This window comes from Limulus polyphemus, unplaced genomic scaffold (assembly GCF_000517525.1).
Source record: "Limulus polyphemus unplaced genomic scaffold, Limulus_polyphemus-2.1.2 Scaffold26, whole genome shotgun sequence".
NCBI classification, from domain to species: Eukaryota; Metazoa; Arthropoda; class Merostomata; order Xiphosura; family Limulidae; genus Limulus; species Limulus polyphemus.
Window position 1 is genome coordinate 1,626,464 of NW_013665636.1, and position 17,434 is coordinate 1,643,897.

Below are 17,434 nucleotides of genomic sequence, written 5' to 3' on the forward strand. Positions count from 1 at the left end.
TCTGTAACCAAACAAAATTGAAGACTATAAAAATTATGGTTGTTTGAGCAATGACGATTTTATAGAATGATTTACATTTAATTTCTTACTTTTTTGAGGGGTGGTGGGTAAAATAAGAAAGATGACAGGCTTCCCTATATGTGTACACTAGAGGAAATTTAGGATTTTTTTTAAACATTGCCTTGTATAATTAAAACTGATATACTATTACAATATGAACTATTAGCTAAGATTTTATGCTATACTTATTGGTAAAACATAAACAAAGAATAGTTTAATAAAATTTTTGAATGTAAGACACAAACTTTGCATCATATGCAAAGTAAAGGATACCCTTGGCAATAGGGTTAAGGTAAATGTTTATATTTTATTTTCCATTTTTACTTTATCTTTGATTATTTACATCAACAAATATCAACTGGTACCCACAGGTGATATAATGTTATCATCAGCAGTGATGGTTTAGCCTCCAGCAACATTTTGTACACTTACTTAAATAGGTAATACTTGAACTGAGAGTTTCATTATAATATATTTGAAAAATCATTAAACCTTTCAAGTGTGAATTTTAAAACACAAATAATACATAATTAACTAAAATATAAAAGTAAGACCTAAATACAATTTAACTGTCTCTCACTAACTATAACATTTTTAAGTAAGAAACAACCACAAGTGCTATTGTGTATAAAGCAGCCAACAAAACTACAGGCAGTTACATCTACGCAATGACAACTGCACACCAATTTCAAAATAACCATTGCTGGATTATAGTATAAAATGAGCTCTTTCTAATGATTATACACTTGTGTGTCAAGTAAGTACATGTGGCTTGTAAATCTCAAGGCTAAGTATAGAAGGTGAGCATGGCATCTGTCAATAGTAGGCAAAATTTATTAGTTGTTTCTACTGGATTCAGCCAAAGAACTTTGAAAGTTTTGTGTCAATAGGGAAAGTAAACATACTTATTGTCTAGATATATATCTACGGGACTAGGATTACCTGATTCAAGAAAGAGACTGAAAAAAGTTGAGATTTTTCATAGCTTGTGGGTCACATGACAACAAAACTAAAGTTTGAGTATTTTTTTAAGGGTTTCTTTTAAAACAAAGCAATTAAAACTTAGATAACATAAAACTTTGAATTATAGCATACATTATAATGTCCATTTCATTAACATACATTGATAGTAAAGTTGTTTAATTAAATTTTGAATGTAACTCAGTGACTTGCACAGAAAGGGGTTTCAAGGGGTACCTGTTGTAAAAAGGTTATGTAACTTTTGATATTATGTTTTGTAGTTACCCAATTGGTATTAAATTTTTGATTCCCAATCGGTTTGATGACCAAATATATGAAGAAAAATGCCATTGCTTGTGCTTAATATTTAATGTATTTTTTTTTCAATTCATTTTAACCTGTAGTTAGCAGTAATTACATACTTGGTGAAACAGATGGCCTAATTATTAATACCATCCAAAACTCTATGACTGTTTGTATTCTGACCTAGTTTTATTTATTTATATTTTAGTTAACAAGAATGTTTGTTTGGTATTAAGCACAAAGCTACACAATGTGCTGTGCCCTCTGCAGGTATTGAAACCCAGTTTTTAGTTTTATAGCCCTTCAGACTTACCACAGAGCAACTGGGGGATTTTAACATTGGTGTATTTTATGACTGTCAGTACCTTCTATCTACCTTAAATGTTTTCAAAAGCAATGAGTGAATAATTTTTATTACTAATAAGAACCTTTTTCATTTTAATGGCATTATAATGGCATATCATACCTATGGTACTTAGAATCAAATATTCAGTTAATATGTTTTTATTTATTAACATTTTTTGATAATGAATTTAATTTTGAATAGACCCAACAGCTCCTAATCAAAAAATATTAATTCAATTATTTCTTGTTAGGCCTATTATATTTTAATCAAAGGTACTTTTTGATGGCAATTAGAGAGAAACTATAATAAAAGATGCAACACGTTATATACTACATCTTCAAACATAACTAACCTTTTAAATAATTTAAGCTTTCAATCTAAGAATGTACAAAACACTTTTAGAGATTGTATTTTAAATGAATTAGAAGGTAAAAAAACCAACAAAAATTCACTAAACACATACTGCAATAAAATGTAAAATTCTGTAATTGAAGTCTATTAACATCCAGAATGTAAGCCAAGCAAAAAATATTTGAGGTTGGACTGCTCACAAATTTTCCAGTATTTACATTATTATTATTCTGAAGGCATTAAACAATTCTTTATTTTATGTGGAACTGAAAGGGCCTGACAACACCTTCATAGTCACAGTAATTGAGGAGTTATGGATGAAGAATCTATGTACCACACCACACATAAGCTGACAAAATGCACTGAAATGGTTGCACCTCTGTGGTTTGCAACAAATTTTGTCATTAAAAATGGCTGAGAAAGTAACTTTGTCAAAGCTTACGTGCAGCTGCAAGAAGTCTAAATGTAAGTACCTGCTTGAAAAGTACCATCCTAAGTAACCAGGGAAGTTATCATCAAAGAACAAAGCTGTGCAACTCAAAGTTAGTTTCTTAAATCAAAAATGTATTTTAAATAATACTTGCCTTACTCACACTTATAGCTATTACTTGTCTGCCAGGGTTTCTTCTTTGCCCATTTATGCATTAGTCTGATTTTTTTCTCGCTTGCTCCAGTCTTTTATACCCCACTTAATTGCCCTTGGAAATATTTGTCTCATGATACTATCCACCTACATGTGTCTCTATCCTGGTACTGTATATAAGCACCTCATTCATATCATGTTATCACTTTTTCGAGATTGACCCAATCCCAGTCTCTCACATCAGCTCTTATTGGGGAGGAAGAGCAGGAGAGTGTGAATAGAGGTACGTTTTCTTGGAACTACATTTTGTATTTAAGAAAAATGATAACTTCTAAAACATACTTACTTCCTCTCACACTTATAGCTAGAATCTCACATTGAGAAGGTGGAGGGGCCAGTGAGGGAATTATCCATACAGAAAGCATCTGCATAGATAATGGGTGTGTCAACAGAAGATTGACATCCTAGTGGGAGAACCACGTTACATCCAGAACAGGTATGCTCTGCACCCTGAACATAATTCCTGCACTGTGGATGGAAGTGTACGAGTGATCATCACTATAGGCCAGGCCCAACCAGATAGCTGAGGTTCCACTACTCAGGGTTGGACTTAAGGGGCATTGGTCTCTATATCCAATGTTGGTGGCTAAGGCAATTGGACTGCAATGTTATATATGTAGAAATACTTATGAGTGGATCCCAATCTGTAGCCATAGAGTGATGCATTCCAAGCCACCAGAATCACAATGAGAAAGTAAGCAACACTGAAGTGGACAAACCTTCTCCTCCACCTGAAGAAACTTGAAAAGCAACACCCCCAAGCTCGGAATGACTGAATCATGTGTGTCGTACTCAACCAAAAGGAAACAGAACTCATCTGTTCTGTAATTATGGACACTCACCCTCACTCCCCAACTGTGTGAGAAAGGTATATTCCACTTGCCCCCAGAATTATGGGAAGGACGTGGAACAAACCGTGCTCAACCAAGGACTCAAGATAGGACCACTCCACATTCGGAATTATGAGGAGATAGTAGACCCTCTTACATGAAAAATGTATTGAATCTATACTGATCAAACAGAAGAGCCATGCACACTCCAACTAGATAGCAGAGCATCAAATCTGAACTGGTATTACTAGTAAGCTCCTGCATAGGCTGGTGCCACTTCTACTAACACCTGGGAAAAACATCCAGGGATCTGGGTAGAAGGGCCCCAAAGTCACTCTCTTCATCAAGAATGGAGAAATTCACTTTTAACATTCTGGAGGAAAAGCTTCTGTCCACCACCCCAGTGATTATAAACCAGGTGCTGTAAGGACTCCCTTACTCCACTACTAGAATCTGGGAAGGTAATGTGCTTGGGGAGTCCTGAGGAACAGTGCTCTGGAAACAATGCAATATTTAAAAGCAAACTGACCCCAATTTATTCAACCTGATGATCCGTAGGGTCAGGAAGAATCCCCTTATACTTGACTTATGATAGTCCATGAGTGGTGGTCCAGCACGGTACAGTAATATCACCCAGTCAGATCCTAGGTGTTCTTATGCAACACCTCATTCCTACAGAGCCTGTTGCAACCTGTGTAAAGTATATTGAAATAGTGTTGCTAGTGTGGAATTGGTTTGATAAAAGCATACCTGCCTGGGCAACACTCACCACAGAGTGGGATACTGTGAAAACAAAGTAAGGGACCCTGAAAGATAGCAATGAAAGTACTCACCCTTCTGTAATATCTAGCAAAAGATAGCTACAGGGGGTAGGCAAAACCCTCAGATGAAGATACTGCCAGATTATGCAAATAATGTGAGATAAAAGTATTAGAGGAGATCCACATACCAGTCCTCCAATGGGCAATTCAACCGTGCTGCTAAGGACATGAAATACAACAAATCTGATGAGACATGACTCACAGAAGATTCCTCACCTTTAAAGAGAGCCCAGAATAAAAAGTCATCCTCTAGCATCTCAAAAAGGCATTAGTGCAGGCAACAAAACCTCCAAGACACTCACTGTACATGACAGTGATCGAAATCTGATCAGTCATAGAAGTGAGAAATAATGATCAGATGAATCGGTGAAAAGGATTGATCCCTTCCCCTGTCCAAGAGTTTTGGGTAAGTAGAACTGGTCTGAGGATGTTGGTAGAGTGATAAATCAGTCTGTGGACAAACAGTGCAAATCACTCCTACCAGCTGTATCTGAAGGGTAGCAACAAAGAAAAATAAACCTTCATGTAGAGGTGATATATGGCATATGAGAATCAGAACACAAACAGGTGTAGAGAAAGAGCATGTAATGTAACCTTAATATATCAGGTCAGTAACTGGAATGGAGCTCAAGTAATTTGATGAATCCACCGAGTACTGAGGACTCAAAGAATATTTAGTTGCTTGTATCAAATGGTAGTTAATAAGACCACCATATGCAGGGCAATTATGGAAGGTGAAAAACACTTGTCAAAGAGCCAGTTCAGAAAATGAGTTATGGTTGATACTTCTGATTAAAGCAGATTCAACCTCCTCTCAATACACCATCACTGATGTATGTGCCATTTCCACTGAGAAATGCCCATCATGTGATCAAGCAATAAAAAGAAAAGAGACTGATACATTCCAACCTATAAAATCAAACCATGATGCCACATGAAAGACTGCATAACCTCTATGACTGAAGCTGGAGCTTCTGGATAGCCAGGTGGAACCTGTCAGATCATAGCTGCCTGAACAGAGATGGCCTAAGAAGAAGAAGTGGAATAGGTGGACACTCCTGAAGGTACCACAGAAGCAGAAACAAGGGTGTACCCATAAATCAGGTGCTATCAACAAAGGGTTGGTACAAAACAAAGTTAGTACCTTGGGTAATATATGAATTGGAGGGAAGGCCTAGAATTGCAATCCCATCCCATCCTGACTAAATGCATCCATTGCCAAAGCCCTAAGGTGAGGTATTGGAGACAAATTTGCCATCAGGTGGATGTTCCAATGAGAGGCCAACCCACCAATCAGAGTTGTAAAATGAGGGCCAAATCAATGGAACCTTGCAAAGCAGCATTTATTCTATTTGGAAAATCTGTATGGGTTGAGAAAATCGATCTGCTACTGCAGTCATCACCCATGGAACATGGCAAGTTAGTATTGTGATATGATAGAAGTGATTCTGATAAAGGAGGTCCAAAATTTGAAAACAAGGAGTCCTGGACCAAGTGCCTCCTCTATGAGCAACACAAGACACCACCATGAAATTGTCAGATTGAAGCCTTACAATTTTCCCCATAATAAGCCCAGACCATGAGAAATTGCTTTTAGAAAATGAAGAAGGACAAAAACAATGTGTAGGGAAGCCTAGTCATCCATGCATATGCCCTGAAATTCATGACTGTTAATACATGCATCCCATCCCTGAAGTTAGGCATTCGTGAGGAGAAGGAACTTTGGACAAGGGGTCAATATAGGAACCCATATCTCAGTAGTGTTCTGACTTAACAACCCTTCAAGAAAGAAGAATGATCATGACTAAGGAAACTGGGGAAGCCAGTAATTCAACGTTTATGATCCCTTGATTGCATAAAGACCATTAAAAGGATAACTTGTGCACTCACCCCAAAGGCATTAGGGAATTGAGTAAGCTCACATTCCCAGAAGAGAAAGAACTAGCCTTGCAGTGGGAGAAAAAGAGGTGAGTAAGAGTCGGGTTTTCTGTTCCATAGCATAGAGCTGGATGTGAGTTAGCTGAGCCCAACTGAGAGACAAGATGCAAAAGAAAATACCCAGACTGATGACATATTGAAGTGAAGCAAGAATAGATGTTTCAGCTCTGAGAATGAAGCCTGCCTTAGTGGTTTTTAAAAGTAGAATCTGGGTGTGCTGTTCTGAAAATTGAGGAGATGGTGGCAGCATTAACCAGTTGTTTATGGAATGGTGTGTACACAGAGCTATGGAAAGGAGGTGACGTGAAAAAACTCATATGATTCAGCAGAACCCATGTGAATTCTGTGGTAGTCTGAAGGTAAACACCCTGAACTGCAGTACCTGACCCTTGTGCACAAAAAATGCCAATAGTGGTGGAATGTCACTACTATGGCAATGTGCAGATAGAAGATGAGTACAATGAACTTGGACATCCACAATCCCAGTAAAAAATATCAGCACAGATTGAGGAATTTGTAACTTATGAAACTTGGAGAATTGATATAGACAAAAAAAAATCAATGGTGCAACACCAATCTCCTACCTTCCTAGGCCCAATAACAAACAGGAATAAAACCATGGAAGAACTAGCACGATTCTCTCACTACCCCCAGAGCAGCCAAACACTGATAGTCCTAGAATTAAATTGCAATTCACAAAGATCTGAGGGAGATGGAAATCTTTCAGGTTGGGTGGATAATAGTGGTGAAGAACTCAAGGACCTGTAGTGCTCCTGGATCTGTGGTTAAGGGGACCTTATGTCCAGAAATATTCGAAGGCTAGCCCCCACAGACCCTGAAAGCATACAATAAACACAGATGGCACTGGTGGCAATCTGTCCAAACAGTGGAACTAGTGGATATAGACAAAATCTATTCTGGTACCGAGGATCTGATGTTGAGGTTTGGGACTCTCAAACAGGGGCAGAACTAAGACCCCCTTTAGGAGCCAATGAAATTACAGATGCTAACGACAACAGGGATGAATGTAGAAGCCAACAATCAGACCAAAGTACATGTTAACAATGGTTCCAGGTCATCATCAACAAAGGTGGTGATCCTGAAATGCTTCCAACAAGTGTAGTATAAGGAAAACAAAAGTTTACAGTAAAGTTGTAAATCCATATACATACCCTGTCCTCTGCCATAGAACCCCAAAATTCAAGCAGATTTATTATGTGAGAGTCAGAATATCCTTCTACCTGGCAGTGGTAGGCTAAATCACAAAGTTCTGACAACCTTGTCAAATAAGGCATAACTGTCCCTTCACTGAACTAATAAGTAAACCTCCCTGCATGAACCACAATGGCCATGGAAGGAGATAATGCTAAACATCAGCTCCCAGACCTTGCAGCCCACAATTAAGGTGCAGGCTCAAAAACAACTGTGGAATGACCAAAACACCTTACACTCAACGAACCAACTGAAGAAAACAAATCAAAGGCAGCTTATCCCAAAGTGCTCTCCTTTTTGTTTTGTATTTCACTTAAAGAATGGGTTGATTAATGTTGATTGGAACAACATTTGGTCAGGATTCCAGCATTGCAATTCCATAAACTTACCACTGTTCCACAGGGAAATTGAAAAGCCAACAGACTAAAGGAAAGCACAAGAAAAAGCAAATCTACATTTTCTCAAGAATGTCAAGGATCACCCTCAATCGCATATCACCCCCGGAAAAACACCAGGAAACTGAATATATGTATCCATGTAACTACTAACTCAACTGAGAATAACCCATCCTCCCCCCCACTCCTTGATTGTTGTGCAACACTAGATATCATATCAGAGGTGGAATAGGAGAAACATGAGTTGCCTCCTTGCCAGAAATAATAATCCAGGAATTCATACTGTAAATAGGCTTGCCAATCAGAATTCTATTTTTTTTTTACGAGAATCAACTAGGTAACACGTAGAACACCCAAAGTATCTCCACACAATCATGGTACTAGAAAGCTTGTTAATGACACCAGAATGTCAAAGATCACCCTCAACTGCAGTCTCAAAGCCCACTGAAGGAACACCATAGAGCTGAATATATGTCTCCATTTCAATATGAATAAGATCACTGACAGATCACAATAGTATCCCCCCTCCCCCAATTGTTGTGTGATGCTAGATATCAGAAGTGGGATAGGAGAGATGAGATTTGCTTCCGTGCCAGAAATAATAATCCGAGAATTCTTACTGTAAACTGGCTGGCCAATCGAAAAAATATATATATAAACATATATATATTTTTTACGAAAATCGTAGTACAAACTGAGTCAGTCTCGAAAAAATGATAACATTATCTGAATGAAGTGCTTATATACAGTACCAGGATAGAGAGCACATTGATGTATGTGGAAAGTGTCATGAGACAAATATCACCAATGGCAATTAAGTGGGGTATAAAAGACTGGTACAAGCAAGAAAAAATTAGACCAATGCTTAATGGGCAAAGAAAAAAAACCCTGGCAGTCGAGTAATAGTTGTAAGTGTGAGAGGAGGTAAGTATGTTTTGGAAGAAGTATACACCATAAATGTTCACAAACAGGGTCTCATATATACATATTTATTGATTAGAGACGAATTGCAAAGATAAAAGAAAAAGTAACAAATGGCAGCACTTCTTGTATTTGTTTATACTGGCAAGGTGGCACAGAAAACTTCCTAATATCCACACCTTTGAGGCTTAAGTTCTATGAAAGTATGTGTAACTATCTGAAAAACTATTGTCTTTTTGTGATTACTGTTTTTAGGACTTTTTCAGAGTATAATCACTTTTTCTGTAACTGAAATATTGAATGTACCTCGACCCCTCCCGTATCTCCAAAAATTCATGATATCCTTCTAGTTGGTTTAAAATAGAAATATTTGAAATTTATGTAAATTATGTATGAAGATACTTACCCTATGTATAATACCAGCAGAATGTAGATGCTTAATGCCACAAAGCATTTGGTACAAAAGATAGGACATTCGTTCATGATCTAAGTCCATTTGAATTACTTGGCACAGGTTGGCATCCATTAATTCCATTACAAGGTACCTGAACATCATATACAGTTCCAATTAACATTGTACATCATGGAATAAGAACAAAACAAAACACTATATATATACTGGACTAACTCTTTAAATCCATATAAATCATAAAGATTTGAATTCATTATTTTTTAATCCATTTTTTAAATATTCTGAACACTTTATTTGATGAGCTAAAGCGAATATGTTTTGAAAAACATTATTCTAAAGTTTTTGAAATTAAGTATCTAATGATGTTTCAGAATAGATAATATAAGGTTTGACTAGTTAATTTTATCTTAAAATTCTCCAAAGGAAAGGAAATATTTATGTGGCAGCAAACACATACAGTATACAGTTAAGATGTAAACCTTTCAAGGTGAAACCACTGTGAAACAATTAATCCACTGAAGATACAATTACCAAAACTATTTTTACAAGGCTTGGTGGCTATAGCTTATTGAGACTATTTCAAGTCTCTTAAACAATTCAATCTATCCAATTTTGCATGCATTCTGGCTTAAACTAATGAATATTACATGAAACACAGTTGATTACAATAAAATGAGATGTAATATTCTTTTTTACAGCTAAGTTGCTATTCAGATCTAAACCAATTTTCATAGATGAATGTGATACATGTGGTAATGGTGGACTAATGGTGTAGGCAAAGGTTAAAATGGTAATGTACCAACCTCCACATCCTATACAATTGTGTCATTAGTGTTACACATTACAAAAATCATATCTTATCATCCCTTGTGCTGCTATGTGCTAGTTCAGTAGGTCATGAATTCAGCATAAAGGATGATAATATCTACTCCTACAACGTCAAACTAAACAATCATTCATGGTGCCCTGTGAAAATTCCTAAACAAATCTAATCTATCCTTGCCTTCAAAGATGCAAACTTGTATCCCCTACATGTTGGTATTATGTTGGTGTACAGCTCTCATTACTCTTAGTATGGCCCTGCTCTTGGAAGACACACTGCATCCTGTTAAGCAAAAATTCCTTGAAAATGCATTTGCAATATATACCTCCTCACAGAAATTAGCTATCTGTGCCAGCATGTCTGCCAAACAGATTTGCATGCCAATAGCTTTTTGGCAACTCTCACCAAATTTCATGTGATTTCACCATGAATGATGATGATGTCATCATGCAACAAAAGCCCTAGGAGGGGGATGCACCTCCATACACACTAACTCCTACTACGCACTTGCACTTTTCATTCTTTGATGAGGCAAGTAAGAAGATGTGCATCAAATGTGTGTGGGGGAGGGGGATGTGAGAGAGGTGAGTACCTATCGAAAATATATTTTTAGGTAAGGAAAATATTAACTTCCAACATAATAATTCACTTCCACAAACAGTGTAGCTAGAATCCCACACTGAAATGGTGGAGGGACCGGTGCAAAACTTGCCTAGAAGGGCAGCCTTCAGAAAGCATCCAAGGGATACCCATGGGGTGTAACATTCAACAGCAGAGTTCCATAGATGCACACCTGTGGGAGACCACATCTCATCTTGTCCAGAGTATACTCTTCACTTGTATAGGAAAAGGTAAGAGGCATAGAAACCAAATTTATGTTGTAGGGATGTGCGGGATTCAGAATTAGAATAAGAATATCCAAGTACTTGCACACAAACTGTCAAACAGCTAATGTGTGTAATGTGGTTAGGGTGAATTCAGACTATACCTTGTGTTCATCTTAACCATCAAACTCTACAGGACTGACATCAGCTGTGGGAAGAGAACACAGTGTTATGTAATCTGGACACTTGTATACACCTCAACTCTACTGTCAGGCTCTGCAAGACTTCCGCAAGCTGCAGGAGGAGAGCACATAAGTCAGATAGTAAGGACCAGTATAGTGTGTGGTCACCTCGACCCTACTAAACATATATATATTTGTATTGTATAGCAAGTGCTCACCTTGACTCAACTGAACAGATACTATGAAACAGATTCTATCTGCAGGAGAAGGGGGGGCACAGTCATTTAGTGTGTGCTCACCTAAACTCTACTGGACAAACTGGCTGCTGGAGAAAGGCAAAGTCATTTAGTGTGTTCACATCTCAACCCTACCGGACAGATTGGTCGCAAGAGGAGGGGAAGTCATTTAGTGCGTGTGTGTGTGCTCAACTCTACTGGACAGACTCAGGATGCTGGAGGAGCGTTACAGGTGACATGAGTGATGTATCTGATATATATGAGGAGCAATTGAACTACACTAAAAGTGTCACCACCTCCCAACTTCTCACCATATTAATACTCTTTTTGATAGCTCCAGCAGTCATGTTCCAATCAGTGTGGGTTTTTGATGGTCCACCATGGCTAGAAAATTGATAAGTAGCAAGGGCCTTTCAAGCTCTACTTGATGAACTGGAAGGGGATTTGCAAAAGGAAGACCCAGTGAAGGTGCCCAGGTCCCCATTGGTCCTTCAGTCCAGAAAGGTCATTTACAGGAGACAGTGCAATGGGTGACTGCAAAGCTCTATTTTTAAAAGCCAGCAAGCACAAGCCTGAGAAATGGGCAGAGCACTCCCTGGTGCTGGCTTTTTCCATGGAACAGGTACAATCTGGATTGGACAAAGAGTGAATATAGATATATCTACCTCACAGTGAGCACATGTAGAGTTAGGGTGGATGGTATGAGCACTTTCTGTTATCCTGGCAGGCAACACCAACCGCATGGTGGGATTATATAAAGTGAAAGAAATAGTATGTATTCTTCTCAACAATGGGGGCGGGGGGGGGTGTTGTTTGAAATATTGTGAACTGTGGAAAACAAAAATTATCTGAAGATAAAACACCTAGAAAATGTAGAGGAGATGAATGTGTGAAGAGAGTCCACATGTCCACCTGAAGGAGTTCATCCAAGAGCCATCAAAGAAGAAATGAAAGAGAACAAAAAAAAAGGTGACAAATCTTATGCAAAGAAAAAGGAAATAATCTGCAAGCGTCCATAACCCGAGATGAACACGTAAACAGAGGAGTTGACAGACCTATTCTGTAAGGGAAGAATGAAAGAGGACCATGGAAAAAGAGGGGTCCCAGAATAGGAACAATCATAGGCAAGGACCCTTAAGGGAGAGGTCTGTTATAACGAAAATTAAACAACCCAACAGGGCACAAGAGTCAAGCCGACATGCCCAATGAAGAGCAAGAAGGTTGAGCATATTGATGTGGAGTGAATTCTTGTCCACTGTACAAATGTTGGAAATATTGTCCTCATCAAAAATGGGAAAGGGAGAGATTTGGTTTGAGAGGTGATAAGAGAACGCAATGGTAGAAAAAGCAAGCTCCAGTCAACTTGAAGAGAGGCTCACAAAGGAGGACAAAGGACCCCAAGAAAGAAAACTTTGGGTTTACATGGTCCAGTGTAGGAGCTACAGGAGGGCATGTCCCAAAAGAATGAGGGGTTCAAGGGAAGCTAGAGCCCCCATAAGTGAAAGAGCCTCTCTCACACAGAGAGAAAACGAAATGTAAAACCTGGTGAAAAAGATAGGCTGAAGTTGGTGGAGACAAGAAAAGAAAATGCCAAAAAGTATTCCACACTAAGGTTGTGAGCAAGGACTTAGAACAAAGGATTAGTTCCTTTCCCCCCCACCTCCCCACAAACCAAGTAGCCACCATAAGATAAGGGAAGTAGGAGAAGAGGATGCGATATTGTATTATAAGAGGAGGTTCTAAAGTGTGTAGTTTTTTTTCTCTTTTCACTTTGGAGATGAATGTTTTAGTTTAAATTTTGAATTTATATACATGATGATGTATTTATTTTCAGATTGATTATTTAAGAAATTACACTATTCACTTAGATCAATATTCATGATGTTTTTATTCATTTCCACTTAGATCAATAAAGGGTGTAAAAAGAAATAGCAGAATTGAAGTAATTATAGTTCAGTTAGTTGAGATTTTATATTCTAAATGGCTTCTTTTGTTGATTGTAGAATTAGATCATACAATTTCTTGATTCCCTCCTACATTAAGTTCACATAATATCACCATTAAAATTAACAGAAGTACTATAAGATGTATATGAATTGAGTTCTTCAAGATGCAATTCAAAGTATATAAGGACAGCCACTAGATAGCTTCAGACATGTATAAGTGAAAATGCAAATGTAAGAATAAACAATCAATCCACTAGAAGTTATGCATTACATGACTAAGGCAAAGCTGAGCTATCATTTAAAATAATCAACAAAACTAAAAAAAAAAGAAGAAATGAATGGTTTTATAACTACAACTCAACAAAATTAATTCAGCATATAAACTTCTACTGAATTCAGTAAAGTTGAATAATTGATTACTTGGAAATTTTATACCATTCAGACAGCAAATCTAAAAGCTAGTACATAATATGGAGCCATTTCACGTGAACAATTTTACTATGGTTCAAACATGATCATGCATATACACATATAATCAGCTCTAGTATGTAATGCAACCTGGATAAAAATATAATCACTGCTCTACTAAAGAACACATTAAATATAAAATATTTCCATTCAAAGAACAAAATGGTAAATGTATTTCTATCAAAGTTATAAATATTAAAGTAAAAATACTAAAAAGTTGCTTTAATTTTAAAGTATTTTATGTAGAATAATATGACTAAACTTTATGATGTTATTGTGTGTGTGTGCAAAATAAAACAGCAATGAAAAATAGCCTGCTTGAAATTATTTACAATTTAGAAAGAATCTAAAGCACTTACACATCTTGAAATTCTTCTAAGGACTTTTGAGGAGTAAAAGCATTAAGAAGACCTATAATCTGAAAATGAGAAATCAAAGCTATTCAGAAAGTTAACATTCTCCACTACTTCCAATAGATATTCACCTACACTTACATCTAGCTTTCCCAATTCAGTACTGCCCTCAATATGCAAACTTTTTGCTCAACACCAGCCTTGATGCTCCCATCTAATCTCTCATAATATTGCTGCACTGTTTCATGCAAATAAGCATGCAACAACCCTCCACCAACAGCAGTGTGACACTACCTCTGAGCAAAGTTGGATCCCTTTATACTGATTTTTCAATCATCACTTCAAGATTAGGCAAGAAAGTAGGAAATTGGAAGGAAGGGTAGGAAGTGTGAGAGGAGGCAAGTATCTATCAGAAATAAATTTTCAGTGTTAAAAAATGTTAACATAACCTCCATTCAAATCTACCTAGGATCCCACAGTGAAGTGGTGGAGGGGCCAGTGCAAACTTTACCTAGATGAGCCCCCTTCAGGAATTGCCTGAAAAGAATCCATGTCTATATGGACAAGAATTATAAGAGGAGAGAAGTCCATGTCAAGGCCTGAAAAAGGCACACGCTGCACACAAGACTCAGCCACTCTGCCCAATAGTCATCATGTCCCCTGACAGACAAATAAGAATCCAATGCTACTGTAGTAGTCTGTCTTAAGTGAACAAAGTCCAGATGTTCAACACTAGACAGCTTAGAAATGACTGTCTCTGTGTAATTCATGTTGTGGAAAATAAGAGTCACAAAGTTTGCAGAGGCAGATTTGTATGAAAATAAAAACAAAATATTTCCACAACAGCCAGTTGTGTAGATACTTCAACCAAGTGCTGAAGTTGAGAAATCTCATGCAAGCATAACAAAAAATATCTTAACACACAAGTGTCCAATTGAGAAGTGATGGTTGAACAATCAGTATAGAGGGAGTCAGCTGTGCTAGGAAGCAGTGTTGTATTCCTATTGGTGGAAGGTTGTTGAATGTTTATTTGCATGCAACAATATCACATGGAACCACAGGATCAGACAGGAGCCTTAAGACTAGTGGCAAGTAAAATAATTCACATACAGAGGGCAGCACTGAATGAGAAATGCTAGATGTGAAAGAGGCTATGTATTATATCAGAAAATGATAATGTATGCTTTAATAAGATGTTTTTACAACACTAGTACAATAAAACTCAAATAAATTAAACTAAACAGTATCTTTCCAAAATAAGGCCCAATTCATTCACTGACACTATTGAAAAGTCCTTATTTATTCCTACTTTACTATGTGTATTTTTCAATTAAAGTATACCACATAAGAATATAACTATTGTAATAGTAAAGATAGAAATCTGGCTGCAAGCTATGTAGATAACATGTCAGTCACAAAAATGGAGGGAGCTGAGAGCTTTGGCTATAAAGCTCAGTCATAGATGATTTGTTAACTCATTGCATTGATACCTAAGATGTGTTTGTTTTGAAATCTACTGGATAAGTTGATAATGGCATGATTTGAAAGTCTATGTGAAAGTGTGTTTGTTCTATGCTTGAAGATGGGCTTGGTTGCATGTATGTGGAACATTACTGGTCATATGATTGATGATAGGCCTTGTTGGGTGTGTGTGCAACACAGTATACTTGATAATCGTTCTGGTTGGGAATATGTGAAATTATGTTATTTTCATGTTTGATGATAGGCCTTGTTGGGTGTACGTGAAACACTTTTTATATGCCTGATGATGGGCCTTATTGGATGCAGTGCTCAAATTGAGGGGCAATGCCATTCCCTGTGTTAACAGAAAGAAAAAACTGAAACTTTGATTGTAAAATATCTGATTCTAAGAACATACATCTGCAAGTACATTTCAGGAGTTCCCCTTGTTAACAACTTGATTGCTGGTTGTATATATGTAAGTGTGTGCAATTGCTACAATAGTAAAGGCTCAATTCATCTGCTTGAGTCTTGAACCTTACTTTGTATTATACAAATTCTAACAATTCTGCGGGTTTGCCAACTTTTAGGAATCTGTTCGAGAGAAACTTTTGAAATATTAAAATTTTGGCATACAGTAAAGTGTTTCAAGTGCCAAAGAGAGGTCTGGAAGCATGCTTCACCACAGAATTTTGTATTCAATGAAATAAAATGGTGCTATCTGGTACAATTCCTGGATCCCTGTAATACTGAATTTGATCTGGATCCAACTGGTTGACCAACCACAATGCATTACAAAAAGCTGCTAATTTGATCAAAATGTGAGGATTGTTTACTAATGTGTGAGCATGATAATAGGTCAGATGCCCAAATCTCATGCTTAATGGGTAAGTGTTGATAGCTGTGTCTTTAGAACTATACATGGAGTTATTGTCATCAAAAGTGCAGCATAATTTTTATTTATTTGTTTTTTGTTAAATTAAGATAATTTGTTGTTACAAAGATAAAGCTAATAAAACTAATATTTAATGTGTGACACAGGTATAAGTTTCACATATGTGAGATAAAGACTTTTTCTAATTTTGCTTTAATACAGATACATGAGTGGAGACCCTGTTAGGCTCAGATACTTATAATACTGAACATTGCATATGCATTAGTTTTAAATCTTTTGTGTTACCATAATGGACAACAAGCATGCCTGTTATGTTGACTAGTGGGTTTTGTCAGTGAAGCCATGCCACTTGATGCTGTTGTAAAGAAGTTTAGGATCCTTGACTGGGGATACAAGAAAAATTCATGATTTTTTTTTGGAAAAATAGTTATCCATGTTTAAGATTTATTTTGAATAGTATATATATATCCTCCAAAATTTTTAATCATATTAAATTTACTTATGCTTAATAAATATTTGGGGGAAGAACTAACACTGTCATCAGATAAAAATTTATTTCATTCCTGATTGCTCTACTATTCCCAATTTTACTTGAGAGGTAGATGATTTTAGAAAACCTGGTAGTGTCTTCCCTTTGAATAACAATCTTTATTAGTCAAATCCAGGGTCCAAATATATAAGACTATTTACAGATTATGAAAGAAGCTAGCATTTCATTACATCAACTATAAATAAATTAAATGACTGTATACTCTAGAGAATCTGTCGAGGTTGTTATATTTGATCCACATTTTGACCTTATGCCTTCATCAGGAGCATACATTTTCCAAAGAGGACATAATTAAATCTTTGTTCACTGGTTGGTCATTACTTTTAGTTTCATTTCTTGTGTGAGAAATGTGTCATTCTTTCTCTAGGTATCCCCCCTCTTCTCTAATTTATTCACCACCCCTCCATTAAGTACAAAATTTAATGTAAAGTACTCACTATAATATTGTCATTGCTCAGACAACGCATAATTTTCTTAGCCTTCAATTCTGTTTGGTTACATAGC

General features: G+C 36.8%; 1 protein-coding gene across 1 annotated transcript in view; it reads right to left on the reverse strand.

Annotated features, from left to right (window-relative positions):
* Positions 1–17,434, reverse strand: part of LOC106459213 (stress-activated protein kinase JNK-like) — a 63,095-nt gene that overhangs the window by 17,073 nt on the left and 28,588 nt on the right. Inside the window, exons 4-5 of the mRNA XM_022385909.1 lie at positions 14,031–14,089; positions 9,187–9,325 (exon numbers count right to left, since the gene is read on the reverse strand). Coding sequence (XP_022241617.1) covers positions 9,187–9,325; positions 14,031–14,089 — 198 coding nt within the window. The remainder of the gene's footprint in view (positions 1–9,186; positions 9,326–14,030; positions 14,090–17,434) is intronic.